Genomic DNA, 16,102 nt, shown 5'->3' on the forward strand with positions numbered 1-16,102 from the left:
TTACCCCTCCTCTCATTATTCCTTCTCAACTTCTTCGTGCCCGGCCCCAAGTACCACCTATCCCTCACCGCCGGGGACACCAAGAAGCAGCCGCACCTTGGAGCTGACCCCAGCAAGCGGGCCTCCTGCTTCGGCCTCCTCGGCGGCGGCGGCAGCGACCACCACCCCAAGAAGCCCGACCCCTCCGCGGTCCAGCTCGTGCTCGCGTCCTTCCTCGGCGTCATCGTCCTCCTCGCCACCAACACCTAGGCATGTCCCTGGGCGGCTCCATGGTGGGCATGTCCCTAGGCGGCTCCGGCGGTGGCGCATCCAGAAGCACGACGAGGCCGCCGTGCAGCAGTTCTGCAAGGCAGGCGGCGGATCCGGCCGAAGGAGGTGGGCGGAGCCGGCGCAGCATCCTGGGCTCAGATCCGGCGGTGGGGCCGACGGATGCGGCGGAGGCGGCTCAACGGATCCAGGCGGACGCGGCTCGGGCAGCGGAGGAGAAGGCGGTCGAGGAGGAGGGGAGCCCGGCGGAGGTGGAGGCGGCGGGACCGGGCGGAGAGGAGGCCGGCGGAGGGGAGCCCGGTGGACGTGACGGGGCCTGACGGAAGGGAGCCCGGCGGTGGCAGCGAGACCCGGCGGAGGCGGAGGGGAGGCCGGCGGAGGGAAGGCGGCGGTGGCGGGGTCGGCGAGGCGAGCGGGGCGGGGGGCGGCGAGGCTGGCCGGAGGTGGCGGGACCGGCGCGGCGGGGCCGGTGCGGCGGGGTGTCATGCGGCGGGATCTGGCAAGGAGGAGTCAGAGGAAGGAGAGAGAGGGGGGCAAGGAGAGGAATTTTGGACAAGGGGACCACTTTTAGCCCCTTTAGTCCATTTTAGCACCTCTTGGAGGGCTAATGGATTATGGGGGGCTAAAATTTAGCCCCTCCATTTTAGCCTAGGTGTTTGGGAGGAGGAGGGGCTAAAAGTGACTAAAATGGGGGTGCTAAAATTGAGCACCCCCTCCCAAACACCCCCTAAATATGAGCTAATTATAAAACTAATTGCAAAATCCTTGGGCTAATTCGCGAGATGAATCTATTAAGCCTAATTAATCCATCATTAACAAATGGTTACTGTAGCATCACATTGTCAAATCATGGACTAATTAGGCTTAATAGATTCATCTCGCGAATTAGACTCCATCAGTGTAATTGGTTTTATAATTAACCTATGTTTAATACTCTTAATTAGTATCTAAACATCCAATGTGACGTGTGCTAAACTTTAAGGGAAGTATCAAACACCCACTTACGCCACTTACGCAGGGGTCAGGCCGGGTCACGGGGCAGCTCCTATCGTTGCGCGGCGGTGCTTGCGGCGGAGACGGGGAGCCCGGCGCCGGGAGCTGGTAGCAGCCATGGACCACTGAGGACGTGCTGTGACTTGTGAGTCGATCCGAAAGGACTCTGAGAGATCACCAGTAGCTAGGTATAGCTGCAGCCTTAGGCAGGCGTAGCCGTTTGATCTCGGGGTGTATCGTTAGCATTTCAAGCAAGTGATGAGTTTGCCATCCAGGCTATGCATCATCTTGAGTTGATATTGATACATCACTGCTCTTCAGGTTCTATGCATGCATTACCTGAAATTCAGGTGGCATTGTTCTTCAGTTGATTTCCCGGTTCTGTTGGCAGAAATGCTCCAGCATACAAGCATTCAACTAAGGGCGGCTTCTTGTTCAGTGCCTAATAAAATGAATAAATCCAGGAGGAAGGGAGACAATACTTATGCAGAATGTACTCAGGGCCTGTTTGGTTAGCCTTGCTTATTTATAAGCAACTTATAAATAAGCAAATAAGTTGCTTATGACCCAAACACCCTTGCTTATAGACTTACTTATAAGTTGCTTATGCATAATCAAATAAGCAACTTTGGAGTTGCTTATAGTTTCTTATGGGCACTTTTACATCTCCTACCCTCATTCTCTCTCCTCTCTCCCCTTTCTCTCTCCTCTATCCCGTCACTACTCAGACCGTCGGCTGCCTCCGCGCCGCCCGCTGCGCCCGCCTCCGTGCCGGCCGCGCGCCGCCCGCCGCACGCCGCCGCTCGCACCCCGCACGCCGCCGCTCGCACCCCGCCGCCGCCCGCCGCCCGCGCCCTCCGCCGCCCGCGCCCGCTGCCCTCTTCTGACGCCAGCCAAGCCAGCCAAGGAAGGAGCTGGTAATTAGCAGGGGTAGAGGTAAATGGGGTGGACCAGGGGTAAATATGTCAATACCACTCTCATTTATTGCAAATAAGCAACACAAACCAAACACCTAAACTTATAAATAAGCAACTACAATAAGCAAATAAGCAACTTATTTATAAGCAATCCTAACCAAACAGACCCTCAGCCTTCTGCTTGGTTTACTGAACATTTGTCTGACTGTTCCTTCTTCCAGGGCTTGTGTCTCCCCATCCTTAACCATCGGAGTTTGTCGCGTCTCGAGTGAGCAGCGTAATGTCAGCGTCGAAGAATGGAGTGCAGGTCGATGCAATCTAAAATTAAAAAAAGAAAAAAAAACGCATGGCACGCATGCGTACGTCTCTGTCCTGAAATTCTTCTCCCTGATGTAAACTTCTGCTTGATTGTTGCAGATACGCGCAAGCATTTCTGGCTCTATATACTATATAGGAGTACTGTATTGGTTAATCCAGCAGGATTACTGCGCAGCTCACGAGCCACGACAGATTGACAGGAGCTTTATCCAACCCATCCCTGTGACCCTGTCGCTGCACGCGGGTCAGAGGCAGGTAATCCCGGCGCAGTTAATGGCGGCGCCAACCCATCACACTCTCGCCCGCCGCCCGACGTCCGTTGCTCAGAAGCGGGATTAGCGGTGGCTGCCGGCGGCGCCGCAAATGGAGATGATGCTACATTCTGCTACTGGTCATGGAGTCCTACTAAATCTATGCGCTCCGTCCTGCAAATTATCAAGAACGATCGCAGGCAGGTGGCTTTATCTGCGGCTTGCTTTAGCGCTAATTAATTCGCCGCCGTCCCGCCTGCGGTCGTCGTTAATCACGGCGGCTTGCTCATGTTCTGGGGCTCAGCTCACGGGCGCGCCGGTGCCCGTGCTCCCGCGCGGGACCCGAGAGGATGAGCGTGGCCATGGAACAGACAAGGAAGATGAGGGAGCGAGCTCACGAGCGCGCGCGGTGGCCCGTGACATCGGGACCGGCGGGCCGCGCGCACACCATCGTGTTTGATGGTGTCCTTTTTCGGCCTGCGTGCAGGCCCAAGGAAACAACTGTCCGGATAGGCCCAATGCGAGATCGCGGCGGATTCTGCGTACGGCCCAACAAAGGTTCATAATTAGCAAAACATTCGGCTCGGTCCGTTCGATTAAACGGGCCGTGGCCCGAGATCCAGGGTCCACTGGTTTTGAGAACGAGAATATGCCACGTCAGATCGGCATCTCCGACCTTCAAAAACATCAAGAAAAAAATCACACAAAAAAAGAAAGGAAAAAGAAAACGACCCGCCGGCTGCATCATCCATCCGCATCTTCCTCCTCCAGCGCTGCGAGGGAGAAGAGAGAGCGAGGCGAGGCGCAGCGCAGCGCTGCGGAAGCCCAGTACAGTAGCAGCAACCGAATCCAGCGGGCATGGCGGGCAAGGGCGCGGCGCCGGCGGTGGCGCTGAGCAGCGGCCACCGGATGCCCTCGGTGGGGCTGGGCGTCTGGCGGATGGAGAAGCCCGCCATCCGCGGCCTCATCCACTCCGCGCTCCGCATCGGCTACCGCCACCTCGACTGCGCCGGTAAGCCTCCAAAACCCCCGAACCCGACCGCCTACCCACCCTAATCACCAGCCTTGTCGGCACCACAGCAGTATGCCCATCCAAAGTCGGATCTAATGGCAAACCCCCCGTGTTCCATTCCAAGCCACAGGAGTGTGCAGTATGTGTCTGTCACTCATGGTGTTCCATTTCTTTCACAATCGTGTTCTGTTGGTCTGTACTGATCAAATTATTGAATGCTACTTTCATGGTCACATGAGCGTGTGAAGAAGACAATCACTGTTCGGTTTTTGTCTTGATAGACACTAGGCTTGTATGTTTGTCTGCTTAGTACGAATAATACAGGCATGCTTGGACACCGCACTGTGCTGCACGTGACTGAGATTTCTTTGGTAATATGCTAATTAGCATGGAATATCCCAATATGATTCAAAGTTCTTGTTCGGCACAGGAGTTTTCCTTTTTCTTTTTAACTTGGGTGATTTACTGTCTGTGTTTGGCTCCTCTGTCTGCAGCTGACTACCAAAATGAAGCCGAAGTTGGTGATGCACTCGCAGAGGCATTCCAAACCGGACTTGTTAAGAGGGAGGATCTGTTCATCACAACCAAGGTTATCTTAGTTGCTGGAAACTGCCACTTCCGAATTGCGCATGATCACAACCGTTCTACTGAAACATCTGCATTTGTTATGACTGTAGCTGTGGAATTCAGATCACGGTCATGTGATTGAAGCCTGTAAGGATAGCTTGAAGAAGCTGCAGCTAGATTATCTCGATCTCTATCTTGTTCACTTCCCAGTAGCTACCAGACATACTGGTAAATTCTTGGTCTCGACTTATCTTAGTATTCAGGAAGATTTCATAGGTGGCTAACTGAATATGAGCATTTTGATTGCCTACAGGAGTCGGTACAACTTCTAGTGCTCTTGGTGATGATGGTGTCCTAGACATTGATACCACTATCTCATTGGAAACAACATGGCATGCGATGGAAGAACTTGTTTCTATGGGGCTGGTCCGCAGTATTGGGATTAGGTAAATTGAAATGACGTTTCTCATTTCCTACCCTGTCATTATGATTAATTACTTCAACGAATTAGGTGATATATATGACTTTGCTGTTTCTAATTGCAGTTGTAGTTTTGTTATAGAACTTGCTTGATCATGTGCCTTTTATATGCAGCATCTCTAACATGGTTTGGTTCTTCCAAATCTTTCCGGTTTTGCTGTTGCATTGCATATTTTTATGTGCAAATTGATTCCTACTTCCTATTGCCCTCAGGTTATCAGGTTATCATCAAGTTAAAAGTGCACAGTTACTTTTCTGGGAAATTTGTCTATCCCAGATTAAACTTTGCTTCACATTTATTTAGTTTGTCCTTTTAATCAAATTTATGAAGGTATTAATCATGCTACACTAAAGTTTAGTTGCCTTCATTACAAATTTTATTTTCCCCTAATGCTTCCCCTTTTGGGGTGAATCTGTTACCTTGTCGAATCTTGTCCAAGTGTAGCTGGCTGGCTGCTCTTTCTTGAAGGAACTTTTTTAAATGGGTGTCAGCTATCATCTATACTTGGACTACCACTGGTCCTGCAAGACTAATTCAGATTCAGAATAACCATTGAATATGATAAATTTTTGCACTTCCATTTTGTAGTTCCCACTTTTGCAATGCTTGGATATTTTCACGGTCTACTTTTTCATGACAGAGGAAGTCACATTCACAAATCTAATTGTAGAGTTATTCATGCAGCAACTACGACATCTTCCTCACCAGAGACTGCTTGGCCTATGCTAAGATAAAGCCTGCGGTGAACCAAATTGAGACGCACCCCTACTTCCAACGTGATTCTCTTGTCAAGTTCTGCCAGAAGCATGGGATCTGTGTCACCGCGCATACCCCCTTGGGTGGTTCCACTGCCAACACAGAGTGGTTCGGGTCAGTCTCATGCCTCGACGACCCTGTCATCAAGGTAGTTGCTATTCCAAATCTCCATTATATCAATACAGTATCACCCACGTTTAATAATTACATAGCATTTTGGCAATATCAATTCTGGTGATGATGCAATTTGCCAACTTGGTGGCTACAATTTGCAGAGCTTGGCCGAGAAATACAGCAGGACACCAGCGCAGCTGGTCCTCCGGTGGGGTCTCCAGAGGAACACGGTGGTGATACCCAAGACCTCCAAGGTGGAGAGGCTGCAGGAGAACTTTGAGGTGTTCGACTTCGAGATCTCGGGCGAGGACATGGAGAAGATCAAGGCCATCGACAGGAGTTACCGAACCAACCAGCCTGCCAAGTTCTGGGGCATCGACCTGTATGCTTAGTTCCACTTGCATTGCGTGTGTCTCATAGGCACACCAAGTTTGGCACACGTGTTGACGTGGCGCTGTCCGTTTGGCACACGTGTTGACGTGGCGCTGTCCGTGTGCGGTATGCACACCTTTAGTAGCAACAAACAAATCTAAGGCAAAAAAAGCTAAAAACAAAGCTTTCATGTGTGTGTGGACGTTTCTGAATAGTTGTTCCATCTGCTGCCTCCATACAGCATCAATAAATAATATAATGGCGACCTCCGATCCTCATTTTCCATCACGTCTGAAGTTGGTGTTAGGTACTTATAGGTTCGTTGTCGCCACGTTTTCCTTTCGTTTTCAAGTCAGATTCACGATGTAGGCTGCAAGATTATCAATGTTCCCTGTCTATTGTATTTACACGAAAAGTCTTTGTTATATTATATTCTCCCCATATGTATTCCCTGAGAGTTTTAACAAATTACTAAAAACATTAGTCATGACAAACCGGTTACCTATTGCTGTGGTAGATAAGATGTTTAACCGAAAACATTGGGGGAAAAAAATGGAGAAAAAACCCCCAGAAACAACAGGGTGCGTACGCAGCCGGTCTAGATGAACTGTTCGATCTGAAGCAAAGAAAGCAACATGCTAAAGGCTGTTGCATGCACAAACGGTGTAGATGTATAGGCGTGGCAGCATACACATACGTGTTTTCCAGAAGGGGTAGGCCGCCGGTAGTACTCGCGATCGGTGACAAGCCACAGTCGGCCGCTGTGGCGCTGTCGAGAACGAGAGCTATAAAAGGGCTCTCGAGCCAGCCAAAGCCGCCCCAGCAACAGATCGAGCAGCAAGCTAGTCGCTAGAGCAGTGTGCGCCGAGTAGATATACAGCTACGCTTCCTATAGGATACTATGGCGGCGAAGGACGTGGCGCCGGCGGTGACGCTGAGCAACGGGCATCACGGCGGCGGGATGCCGGCGGCGGCGACGAAGCTGAGCAACGGGCACAGCAGGAAGGCGGTGCCGGCGGTGACGCTGAGCAGCGGGCACCGGATGCCGGCGGTGGGGCTGGGCGTGTGGCGGATGGAGAAGACGGCCGTGCGCGGCATCATCCACGCCGCCATCCGCAAGGGGTACCGGCATTTTGACTGCGCCGGTATGCATGCGCCTGAGCTCATCGTCCGTACATGCAGGATCCAACAGTCAATGTGCGTGCTTATATATAGGTTATTGATGCGAGCAGGTCACTGATCGCCTTAGCAAGAATAGCACGGTCGTTCTACTCGGTAGCCCAAGATTTCAACCCTTAACGCATTGCCTGAGCATCACGTTGCCATTTCCGTAACAATAGTTTCGCAAGAAAAAAAATGTAGAAATATTTTTTTCTTTTTAATATACAATGATGATCATATCTTGTTCTGGTTCTTCTATGCATTCGAGAAAAAAAATTTGTTAAACGTAGAATTCACACTAATTTCTAGGTAGAACAAACACTGTTATTCGTAACATTAGGTCATGTTCATGGGCATGTCGTATATATGTACGATGAGCAGGCAGAATTGTCCACGCTGGTCAGTCACATTCAGCGCACTGAATCCGCGCGCTGCAAGTCCGGCGCACACAGGACGACAGGAACCACAACTTGAGCCACGCATTCGGTCAGAAGAAGAGAATGTTTGGATACGATGTGCTAAACTTTAATAATATCACATTGGATATTCGGATGCTAATTAGGAGTATGAGCTAATATAAAACTAATTGCAAAACACTATGCTAATTCACGAGACGAATCTAGTAAGCCTAATTAATCTAGTAAATGATTACTGTATCACCACATTGTCAAATCATGGATTAATTAGGCTTAATAGGTTTGTCTTGCGAATTATACTCCGTTTGTGCAATTAATTTTATAATTAACTTATATTTAATATTTCTAATTAGCATCGAACATTAGGAGTTAAATATTGGTAGGGGTACCTTAGTCTCATGCATGCACATGCAAGGTCCGATGCTGGCTTTTGCGGGTGACACGTAGCGCTAAGTGTACTTTTTCGACCGGGCCCACAGGACGGCACCTCAGCCCAGTAGGCAGTAGCCCATGTCCTCCTGCTCGCGCCGCATCGCTGTGGGCAAGCAACGCACTGCAGCTGTGCGCTCGCATGCTCTCCGTCCGTCCGCTCTCGTAATGCTCACCAGTCTTGTGATTTTTGTTCTCACTAAAGGAACATATATGTTCTGCAGCGTGTTGGACTAAGCGTGCTGGTAGGCCGTTGCTAGCTACCAAAATGTTTATCGGGTCATATTACATGTACGTGTTGGCTATGTTTTTGTTTCGTGCTGTGCAGCAAAATACCAAAATGAAGCTGAAGTTGGTGATGCACTTGAAGAGGCATTCAAAACTGGGCTTGTCAAGAGGGAGGACCTTTTCATCACCACCAAGGTTATCCGGATCACTAAACCAATGCTATCTTTTCTCATACTTTGAAAAAGTCCACAACGACACTGAAAATTATGCTCACTGAACCTGTTAAAAGAGGATTTAAAGTTTACATAGCAAAGGATAAGGGTCATTCCAACTCTTGAGAAACATCCAGGAGTCGGGGACTGAATTTACTCCAAATAAAATATACCAATGCTGGCTTGCACCAAACCATGATTAGCTCTCAGTGGTAACTACGAGTTGTATCCTCTTAGATTCAAGTGTGCTACAGCATTTCAAACCAATGTACGAAATAGCGGGCTATAGCGAGGCTATAGCGGCGCTATAGCGTTTGATGCTAACTGCCGCTACAACAGTGTTGTACTAATTAACGGGCTATAGCGGCGCTATAGCGGGCTATAGCGGAGCTATAGCGGTTGAGCACAACTCTACGCTAAATCTCATAGCCCGCTATTTCGTACATTGTTTCAAACCTTTTCGAATTGTAACGGTGCATTTCAAACCTTTTGGACTCTGGTAGACTTTCACCTTGATACCCAGATTGTAACTAGCTCATGGTGCTACGCACTCTCCATTGTACTGCAGCCTTTCTTTCCTTTTTTTTTGTTCATCTTCCTTAAACATGCGACTGAAGGGTCTTCATTTGTTATTGCTGTAGCTGTGGAACTCGGATCATGGGCATGTGATTGAAGCCTGTAAGGATAGCTTGAAGAAGTTGAAGTTAGATTATCTGGATCTCTATCTTGTTCACTTCCCAGTGGCTACTAGGCACACTGGTAATTCCTTGTGCCTTATTTAAATAATATGGAGCAAGAACATTTTGTCATTGGGAGACTCGGTCCTTTTTTGCTTTATCTGCAGAAGTAGGCTCAGTTGCTAGCGTTATTGGTGAGGATGGTGTGCTAGACATTGACACCACTGTCTCACTGGAAGCAACATGGCATGCAATGGAAGATCTTGTTAATATGGGACTGGTTCGCAGCATCGGAATTAGGTGAAAAGTTTATCGATGTTACCATTTCCTACTTGTTTTTGTTGTCTTTGGAAGTTTCAAGATATTTAACCTTGATGTGTTTGGCATCTTGTGATTCATATGTTAATGTTGAAAATTGGTCATAATCTCAAGTTACTTGAGCTGATTCAGGTTCAGAACAACCAGAACAACTGCTTTACATCTTGCAGCTTCTGGATCTGTTATACATTATTTGTCATGGTACAGGAAAGTCAGCTTCACAAATCTAACTATTACAGCTATTTTCGCAGCAACTACGGTGTATTCCTCACCAGAGACTGCTTGGCCTACGCCAAGATAAAGCCTGCTGTAAACCAAATTGAGATGCACCCTTACTTCCAGCGTGATTCTCTTGTCAAATTCTGCCAGAAGCATGGCATCTGCGTCACCGCTCACACCCCCTTGGGTGGCTCCACTGCCAACGCCGAGCTGTTCGGCTCGCTCTCATGCCTCGACGACCCTGTCATCAAGGTTGTTACTCCAAAATCTTGAATCACACTCGTCTTCTTTTCTAAGTTTTATGCTACATTTGAGTACGTATAGCATCCCATTTTAGCACGTTGCATCGTGCGATCCTGCACCAACTTGCTCGCCGCAATTCCATTCCATGGCAGGAGTTGGCTGAGAAGTACGGCAAGACGCCTGCGCAGCTGGTCCTCCGGTGGGGCCTCCAGAAGAACACGGTGGTGATCCCCAAGACCTCCAAGGTGGAGAGGCTGCAGGAGAACCTGGAGGTGTTCGACTTCGACATCTCGGACGAGGACATGGAGAAGATGAAGGCCATCGACAAGAACCACCGCACCAACCAGCCTGCCAAGTTCTGGGGCATCGACGTGTATTCTTAGCTTTTCTTGCGCGCGATCTCAGATCCTGCTCTGAAAACTTGCTCCATCCCCATCCACGTACTGTCTGGAATAAAATCGATAATTTTTTCTTTCTATTTCTACATGTGAGCTCGATTTCCCGTCGGTAAATTGAAAATGATCGTGACATCTGATGGCATTGTTGCATATCGTGTTATGAATTTGCAAAGCATATAAATAGTAGGTGATTGAACACTTCTTTTGAGTTCATTGGTTCCTGCAAACTTTCAATGTCTCAAACATGCCCAATTTCATTCAAATTCCATGTTCGTTCAAAAAAGATTCAAAGTCCATGGGAACTGCATCAGGAGAGGATCTCACCGTGCCATCCGTTATTCTGCACGTTATCTTCAGCAGAGTCCAGTCTTCTCAAGTCTCAACTCTGAACTGCTTCCCTTCCTTTCCCAGCAACAGAGCGGACCCACGTGACGCCGCCGCCCCGACCAGGACCGGCGGCTCTCCGCCTCCGCGGCGCCCCTCGCCGACCACCTCGAGTCGGCGATCTTCGCGCCGCCCCCTCCGTCGCCGCCGCCGCCCTCCCCTGTCGATATTTTAGACCGGCAACCCGCCTAGGGGTACCCTAGGAGGTCTTTTGTGCGGTAAGGACCGTCGAGAATCAAGGAGTCGATGGAGATGCAAGGAATACGATTTAGACAGGTTCGGGCCGCTAGATCGCGTAATACCCTACGTCCTGTGTGTTTGGTTGTATTGATCTTAGATGTACTGGAGCTGTTGTTGAGGGGGGGTCCCTGCCCGCCCTTATATACACGGGAGGGCAGGGTTATAAGTCTGAGTCCTAGTCGAGTACAATTACAGAGTTCTACTCGGTATGGTCCGAGTAGTTTCCATATACATACTTAACTAGTCCGAGTGGGATATGCCTATCCCCTTGTCTTGATCATGTCCGAGTACGTCCCTTAGTGGGCCGTTCAGGGCCTACTTGTGGGCCTGGGGTGCATGCCCGACAAGCCCCCGAGTACTTTGTAGTCGTGCGCCACAATCTCGAGTACTGTGGGCACTATTCGAGTAGTTCTTCGTAGAGGTTGTAGTGTCCAAAGTGCTCGAGTATTGTCGCGTGGCTGGAAGGTACTCTCCTTATTCCTTTAAGTTGCTTCTATTCCAAGAATTTTATATGGTAGTGCGATGACAATCGCACTCCATATGGAGTAGCCCCCGAGCCTTAGGTTGAGTCGAAGAGTCAGGCTTAGGGTCAATCCTGCTTCTTGGCCGTTTTATTCTTGGTAATCTGAAAAAGAAAATTCTGACCATCGGGTACGGTACCCGCAGCCCCCGAGCACTTAGGCGATTTTTATCGTTAAAGTGGTCAAAACCCGTTGATAGGAGTAGCCGTTGGGTGTTATGGCAATAAATCTGTTTTAAAACCTGTCCGTTGCGTAACTGACGCCAGGAATCCGGAGGCGGCGGAGATATAACTGGAGGGCCCTCTTTCGGTTAGGGTTACGTTCCATTGTAACAAATCTATTTTTCTTCTTCCCCTACTTTTCTGTTCCTCTTTTGCACCGTCGCGATTGTCCAGCGCCACCGCCGCCATTGCAGTTCTTTGAGAGAGATCCGAGGTTGTCTTGTCCCTACTGTGGCTGAGATCGTCTCATGCGCACCAAGAAGATGGGGAAGAAACCCGAAAAGACTCAGGGGAAAGCTCCGGCGGCGGGTAAGGTGAAGTCGAAGAAGGGAAAGGAGCTGGTGTTGCCGTCGCCGAAGGTGGGTCCGATGAACCAGACTGCGCTGCCACCGCTTGGAGTGACGTGGCAGAACTCTGTGATGAAGGAGGTGGCCGTTCAGGAGCTCGTCGACGCCAAGCTTCTGCAGCCAAAGGAGGTGCTCGAGTGGAGGCCTGCCTTTGCTAACGCGTGGCAGTTCGAGAAGCATCCGAACGAGACAGTCATGCTTGCACACTTTGTGGAGAGGGGACTTGCGGTGCCTACCTCCAACTTCTTCAGAGGTATCCTCGAGTACTACAAGCTTCAGCTCGTACACTTGAATCCCAATGGTGTGCTGCATATGTCCATTTTTGTACACTTGTGTGAAGTCTACCTGGGCGTTCCTCCTAGCCTTGAGTTGTTTAGGAAATTGTTTCGTTGCAAGCCTCAGCCTAGTGCCATTAGGACAGAGGTCTTTGGAGGCGCCGGGTTCCAACTCAGGAACTCGGACGCGTATCTTGATTATAATTTAACTGATTCCCATGGGGAGTGGAAGAGGAGGTGGTTCTACATTGGAAACCATGAGCCTCGCTTGCCGGTAGTCACTGGTCACGCCTCGAAGCATGCTGAGAACTGGGTCAGTGAACCTGAAGATTCTCCTGAGATCGACAACTTGCTGACCCAGATTGCTAGGTTGAAGGCCCTAGGTTTGATTGGAATTAATGTGGCAGCCAGCTTTCTGAAGAGGAGAGTACAACCTTTGCAGAAGCGGGCTCACCCGGGTGGGCAGTACTCGGGTTTTAATGACTCGTCACGTATGTCTCCTGATGACATTTCTGACGATGATGTGGAGGCGCTGCTGGCCAAGTTTTTCAGGAACTATCAAGGAGTACCAGTTATTCCTTCGGCTCTTCGCCAGTTTGATGCCTGGTATCAACCACAAGAGGTATGGTCTTTTACTTGACTTGTATTTTTTGAACTTTTTGAGTAACAATAATTTTTCTTTTTGTAGTCCGGGGTTCTTGCTGGCTATCTAGCGCACTCTGAGGAAGAGTCAGTTGTAGAAGAGTCAGAGGACGAGCCTTCTCCTCCTGTGAAGAAACGCCGAGTAGTTCGCAAAAAATCTGCTGCTAAGTCTGCCTCGACTTTGACTCCTGAGAAGTTTCAGGATACCAAGGTATGTAGTCGTGTACTCATTGGTAGCTGGTAGAATTTAGCCTGTACCCCCTTGATCACTTTATTTATCTGAAAAGGTTGTCGATGCGACCCTTGGTGATGATGAGGCAACTTCTGATGAGGTAGCCTCGACCGCCGATGACGTTGATGTTGCGTCTGTAAAAGAGGTGCCAAGGGAGGTGCCGCCAACGAAAGCTGGAGTAGCCCCCAAGCTAACAGTCCAGACCTCTTCGGCTACCGCGCTGCTGGTCCCTGACCAGGCAGTTCTGGGTTTGCCTGCTGGAGTGGCGGATGTTGCAAAGGGAGTATCGCCAGTAGTTGCTACTGGCTCTTTGTTATCCAATGTGATCGCTAGTGGTGAGCTTTCTCCCCAACTATTTTTGTTAGTCTGAGTTTATTATAGTCATGACCCTATTTTTTGCAGGACTTAGCGAAAAGACTGCACCTTCAGCTGCTCCTGCGGTGCTGAGTACTCGGCCGCCTGTTGCTGAGAAGAAACGTGTGCGATTGCCGCCACGATCAACTCGGTGAGTTTTTTATTCTTGCCGTGTATCTTGAAACTTTTTGGAAGTCATGTGGTGAATTTGTATGTTGATGTAGGGATGCGGAGGAGACTATCCCTGTAGAGGCAGGAGTAGAGTCTTGTCCCTCGACTACTCTTTCTGCTCCCTTGGATGATCTTTCTGTTGATGACGCATCCGGAGTTGATGCTAGTCGTCTTGGTGCCACAATGTCCATGCTTCAGGAAGTGATCTGCTCGGTGGAGGGTCCTTCAGTTGCTTCAGGTTCTGGAGGTGGACCCTCGTCGACGTCTACTGGCGAAGTTTTGGCGCTGGTTGATGTGGAAAAGGCCAAAGAGGCGACTGCACCGGGTATGTACTCGGGATAATGGTGTTGTAGTCGTAGTATTGTGTTGACTAATGTTCGTCACTTTTTAGGTACAACCTTGGGTACGGCTCCAGCTCCTCATGTTGTACGGAGTGCTCAAGGTCCAGTACTCGGGCTTCCGTCAGAATTGGAGTTTCAGAGAGCTATGCAAAGCTTTCAGGTGTGTTTCTTCATTTGTCTGACTGCTTTGTAGCTAAGGGACTTGACCATTTTCTTTTCTTTGCAGGATCTATATGACAGGACTCAAAGGAATGCTCGGGCCCTTTAGGAACGAAATGAACAATTGGAGCAGGAGTGTGCCCGGCTTACAGAATCCTTGAGAGTTCATGAAGATGGTGCAAAGTCTTTTGCCGTTGAGCGGTCAGATCACGAACTTTTGCAACAGAAACTGGAGACCCGCTACAAGTCTTTGAATAAAAAGTATCAAGGTGAGTACTTTTCCATTCTCCGAGTATGTCCGACTATAGTCGTTTGTTGAACTTGGTCATTTTTGCAGAGCTCAAGAAGAAAGAGGGTGCTGCGAGTAGCCAACTCCTTGACTAGAGGAACGCGCATGACCGAGTAGCTGATGAGGCTAATCATCTTCGGGCTGCGCTGGCTGAAGCGCAGGCTGCCTGCGAGCATCAGTGAGACATGAAGAATCAGAACGGAGTGATGCTTGCTATGGCCATGGTGGCCTGTAGAGACCATGGCCAGACCATAGGAAGACTTCGCGGTGAGCTTCAAGAGTTAACTGATGCCGCTCAGGACTTGGTCAATGCCATTGCCCCTCTTGAAGAGGACGCAGGACCTTGCTCACTAGTCGAGCGCTTGAAGGCTGCTCCGGGTAAGGTGGCTGGCCTCTGCAAGGCTGTGTGTAAACAAGTCCTTGCTGTGGTCAAGTCGTACTACCCAAGAGCAGATTTGACGGCGGCTGGTGACGGCATTGCACGCAATTGCACGGAGGAGGCCTATGCGCAGTACCTCGAGGAGGCTGAGCCAGTTGCGTCGAATATGTCTGAATTTGTATCTCTGGAGGAGCCTTAGGTCTTGTGTTACTCTTGTAAGCTTTCGAGTACTTGGAACAATATTTAGTCTGAGAAATGAATACTTGTCCATCCTTTGTTATTTGGAGCAGTTCCAAGTGCTGAGTTCGAGTAGTCGCGCTGCTGTCGAGTACTTTGCTTTTTACTCTTTGATGGAGGGTGCACAGGTGTACTGTACCCTTTTGTCCTGTATGATGTGAATGCTTTCACGTGGGCAGAGTCAGAGGTCATCTAGACTCATCGATCACGGGCGAATAGTAACTCCTGGGTGGTTGGCGGTTGCAGCGCTTGGCTATAAATAGACCACCATGGACATCGACCCGGATCAGGCTTTGAGTAGCGATGGATTACCTTCGGTTGCTGTTGTTTGAGTGTAGAGAGCATTCAAAGAGTACACCGGTGCTAGAAGATTCCTCGTAGATTGGAGCCACCTTCCCTCCACAGACTCTAGCACTCGTAGGGATAGCCGCAATGCTAGAAGAATCCTCGTAGGAGGGTGCATTGCGCGCCTCATCTTGCAGCTCATGATCCAGCCGAGTACACGCTGGAACTCAAGAGTGATGGGTGATGAGTGCCGCGGTCTTTATCCTGCTCTCTTAGAGGTGGAGGTGTGGCCGCAGTGTCGGTCAGCTCGACAAGGCTAGCAAAAGAGCAGCCTTGTTTCCTTCTTTGCGCGGCACGCGGGATTCATCGTTGCCGCTGTCAAGGCAGCGGCGGTGCAGGAGTACCTGATGTTGCCTTAGGTAGAGGACCTGGATATGGCTGCGTTTTGCGTAGCTTCCTTGCGTGTGGGCCCTTCCCTTTGTAGTCGGCAGACCTGAGTGGCCTTGTGATATTGTAAAAGCCTAAGGGTTAAATACAGCCCGCCAGTAGGTAATTGCTTGTAGTACTTTTGTATTGTATTTCGAGTACCTTTACGCGTATCTAACTTTTTATTTGTCTTCGGATTTGAGTAAAAAATTACTCTACCCTTGACGCGTGGTACCAGAGCTGGGATGCC

The 16,102-nt window shown here is 49.7% G+C and overlaps 2 protein-coding genes across 2 annotated transcripts; both read left to right on the forward strand.

Moving 5' to 3' along the window:
* Window positions 1–3,471: 3,471 nt before the first annotated feature.
* LOC117838099 (NADP-dependent D-sorbitol-6-phosphate dehydrogenase) lies at window positions 3,472–6,336 on the forward strand. The gene is made up of 6 exons (XM_034717983.2): window positions 3,472–3,758; window positions 4,253–4,347; window positions 4,436–4,553; window positions 4,639–4,771; window positions 5,491–5,710; window positions 5,838–6,336. The coding sequence occupies exons 1-6, from the start codon at window positions 3,605–3,607 to the stop codon at window positions 6,066–6,068; spliced, it is 951 nt and encodes a 316-aa protein (XP_034573874.1). The 5' UTR covers window positions 3,472–3,604; the 3' UTR covers window positions 6,069–6,336.
* Window positions 6,337–6,861: 525 nt separating this feature from the next.
* On the forward strand, window positions 6,862–10,562 carry LOC117843876 (NADP-dependent D-sorbitol-6-phosphate dehydrogenase). Its single transcript, XM_034724628.2, has 6 exons — window positions 6,862–7,193; window positions 8,383–8,477; window positions 9,136–9,253; window positions 9,339–9,471; window positions 9,741–9,960; window positions 10,104–10,562. The coding sequence occupies exons 1-6, from the start codon at window positions 6,950–6,952 to the stop codon at window positions 10,332–10,334; spliced, it is 1,041 nt and encodes a 346-aa protein (XP_034580519.1). The 5' UTR covers window positions 6,862–6,949; the 3' UTR covers window positions 10,335–10,562.
* Window positions 10,563–16,102: the final 5,540 nt, after the last annotated feature.

The sequence above is a fragment of the Setaria viridis genome, chromosome 1 (genome assembly GCF_005286985.2).
Source record: "Setaria viridis chromosome 1, Setaria_viridis_v4.0, whole genome shotgun sequence".
NCBI classification, from domain to species: Eukaryota; Viridiplantae; Streptophyta; class Magnoliopsida; order Poales; family Poaceae; genus Setaria; species Setaria viridis.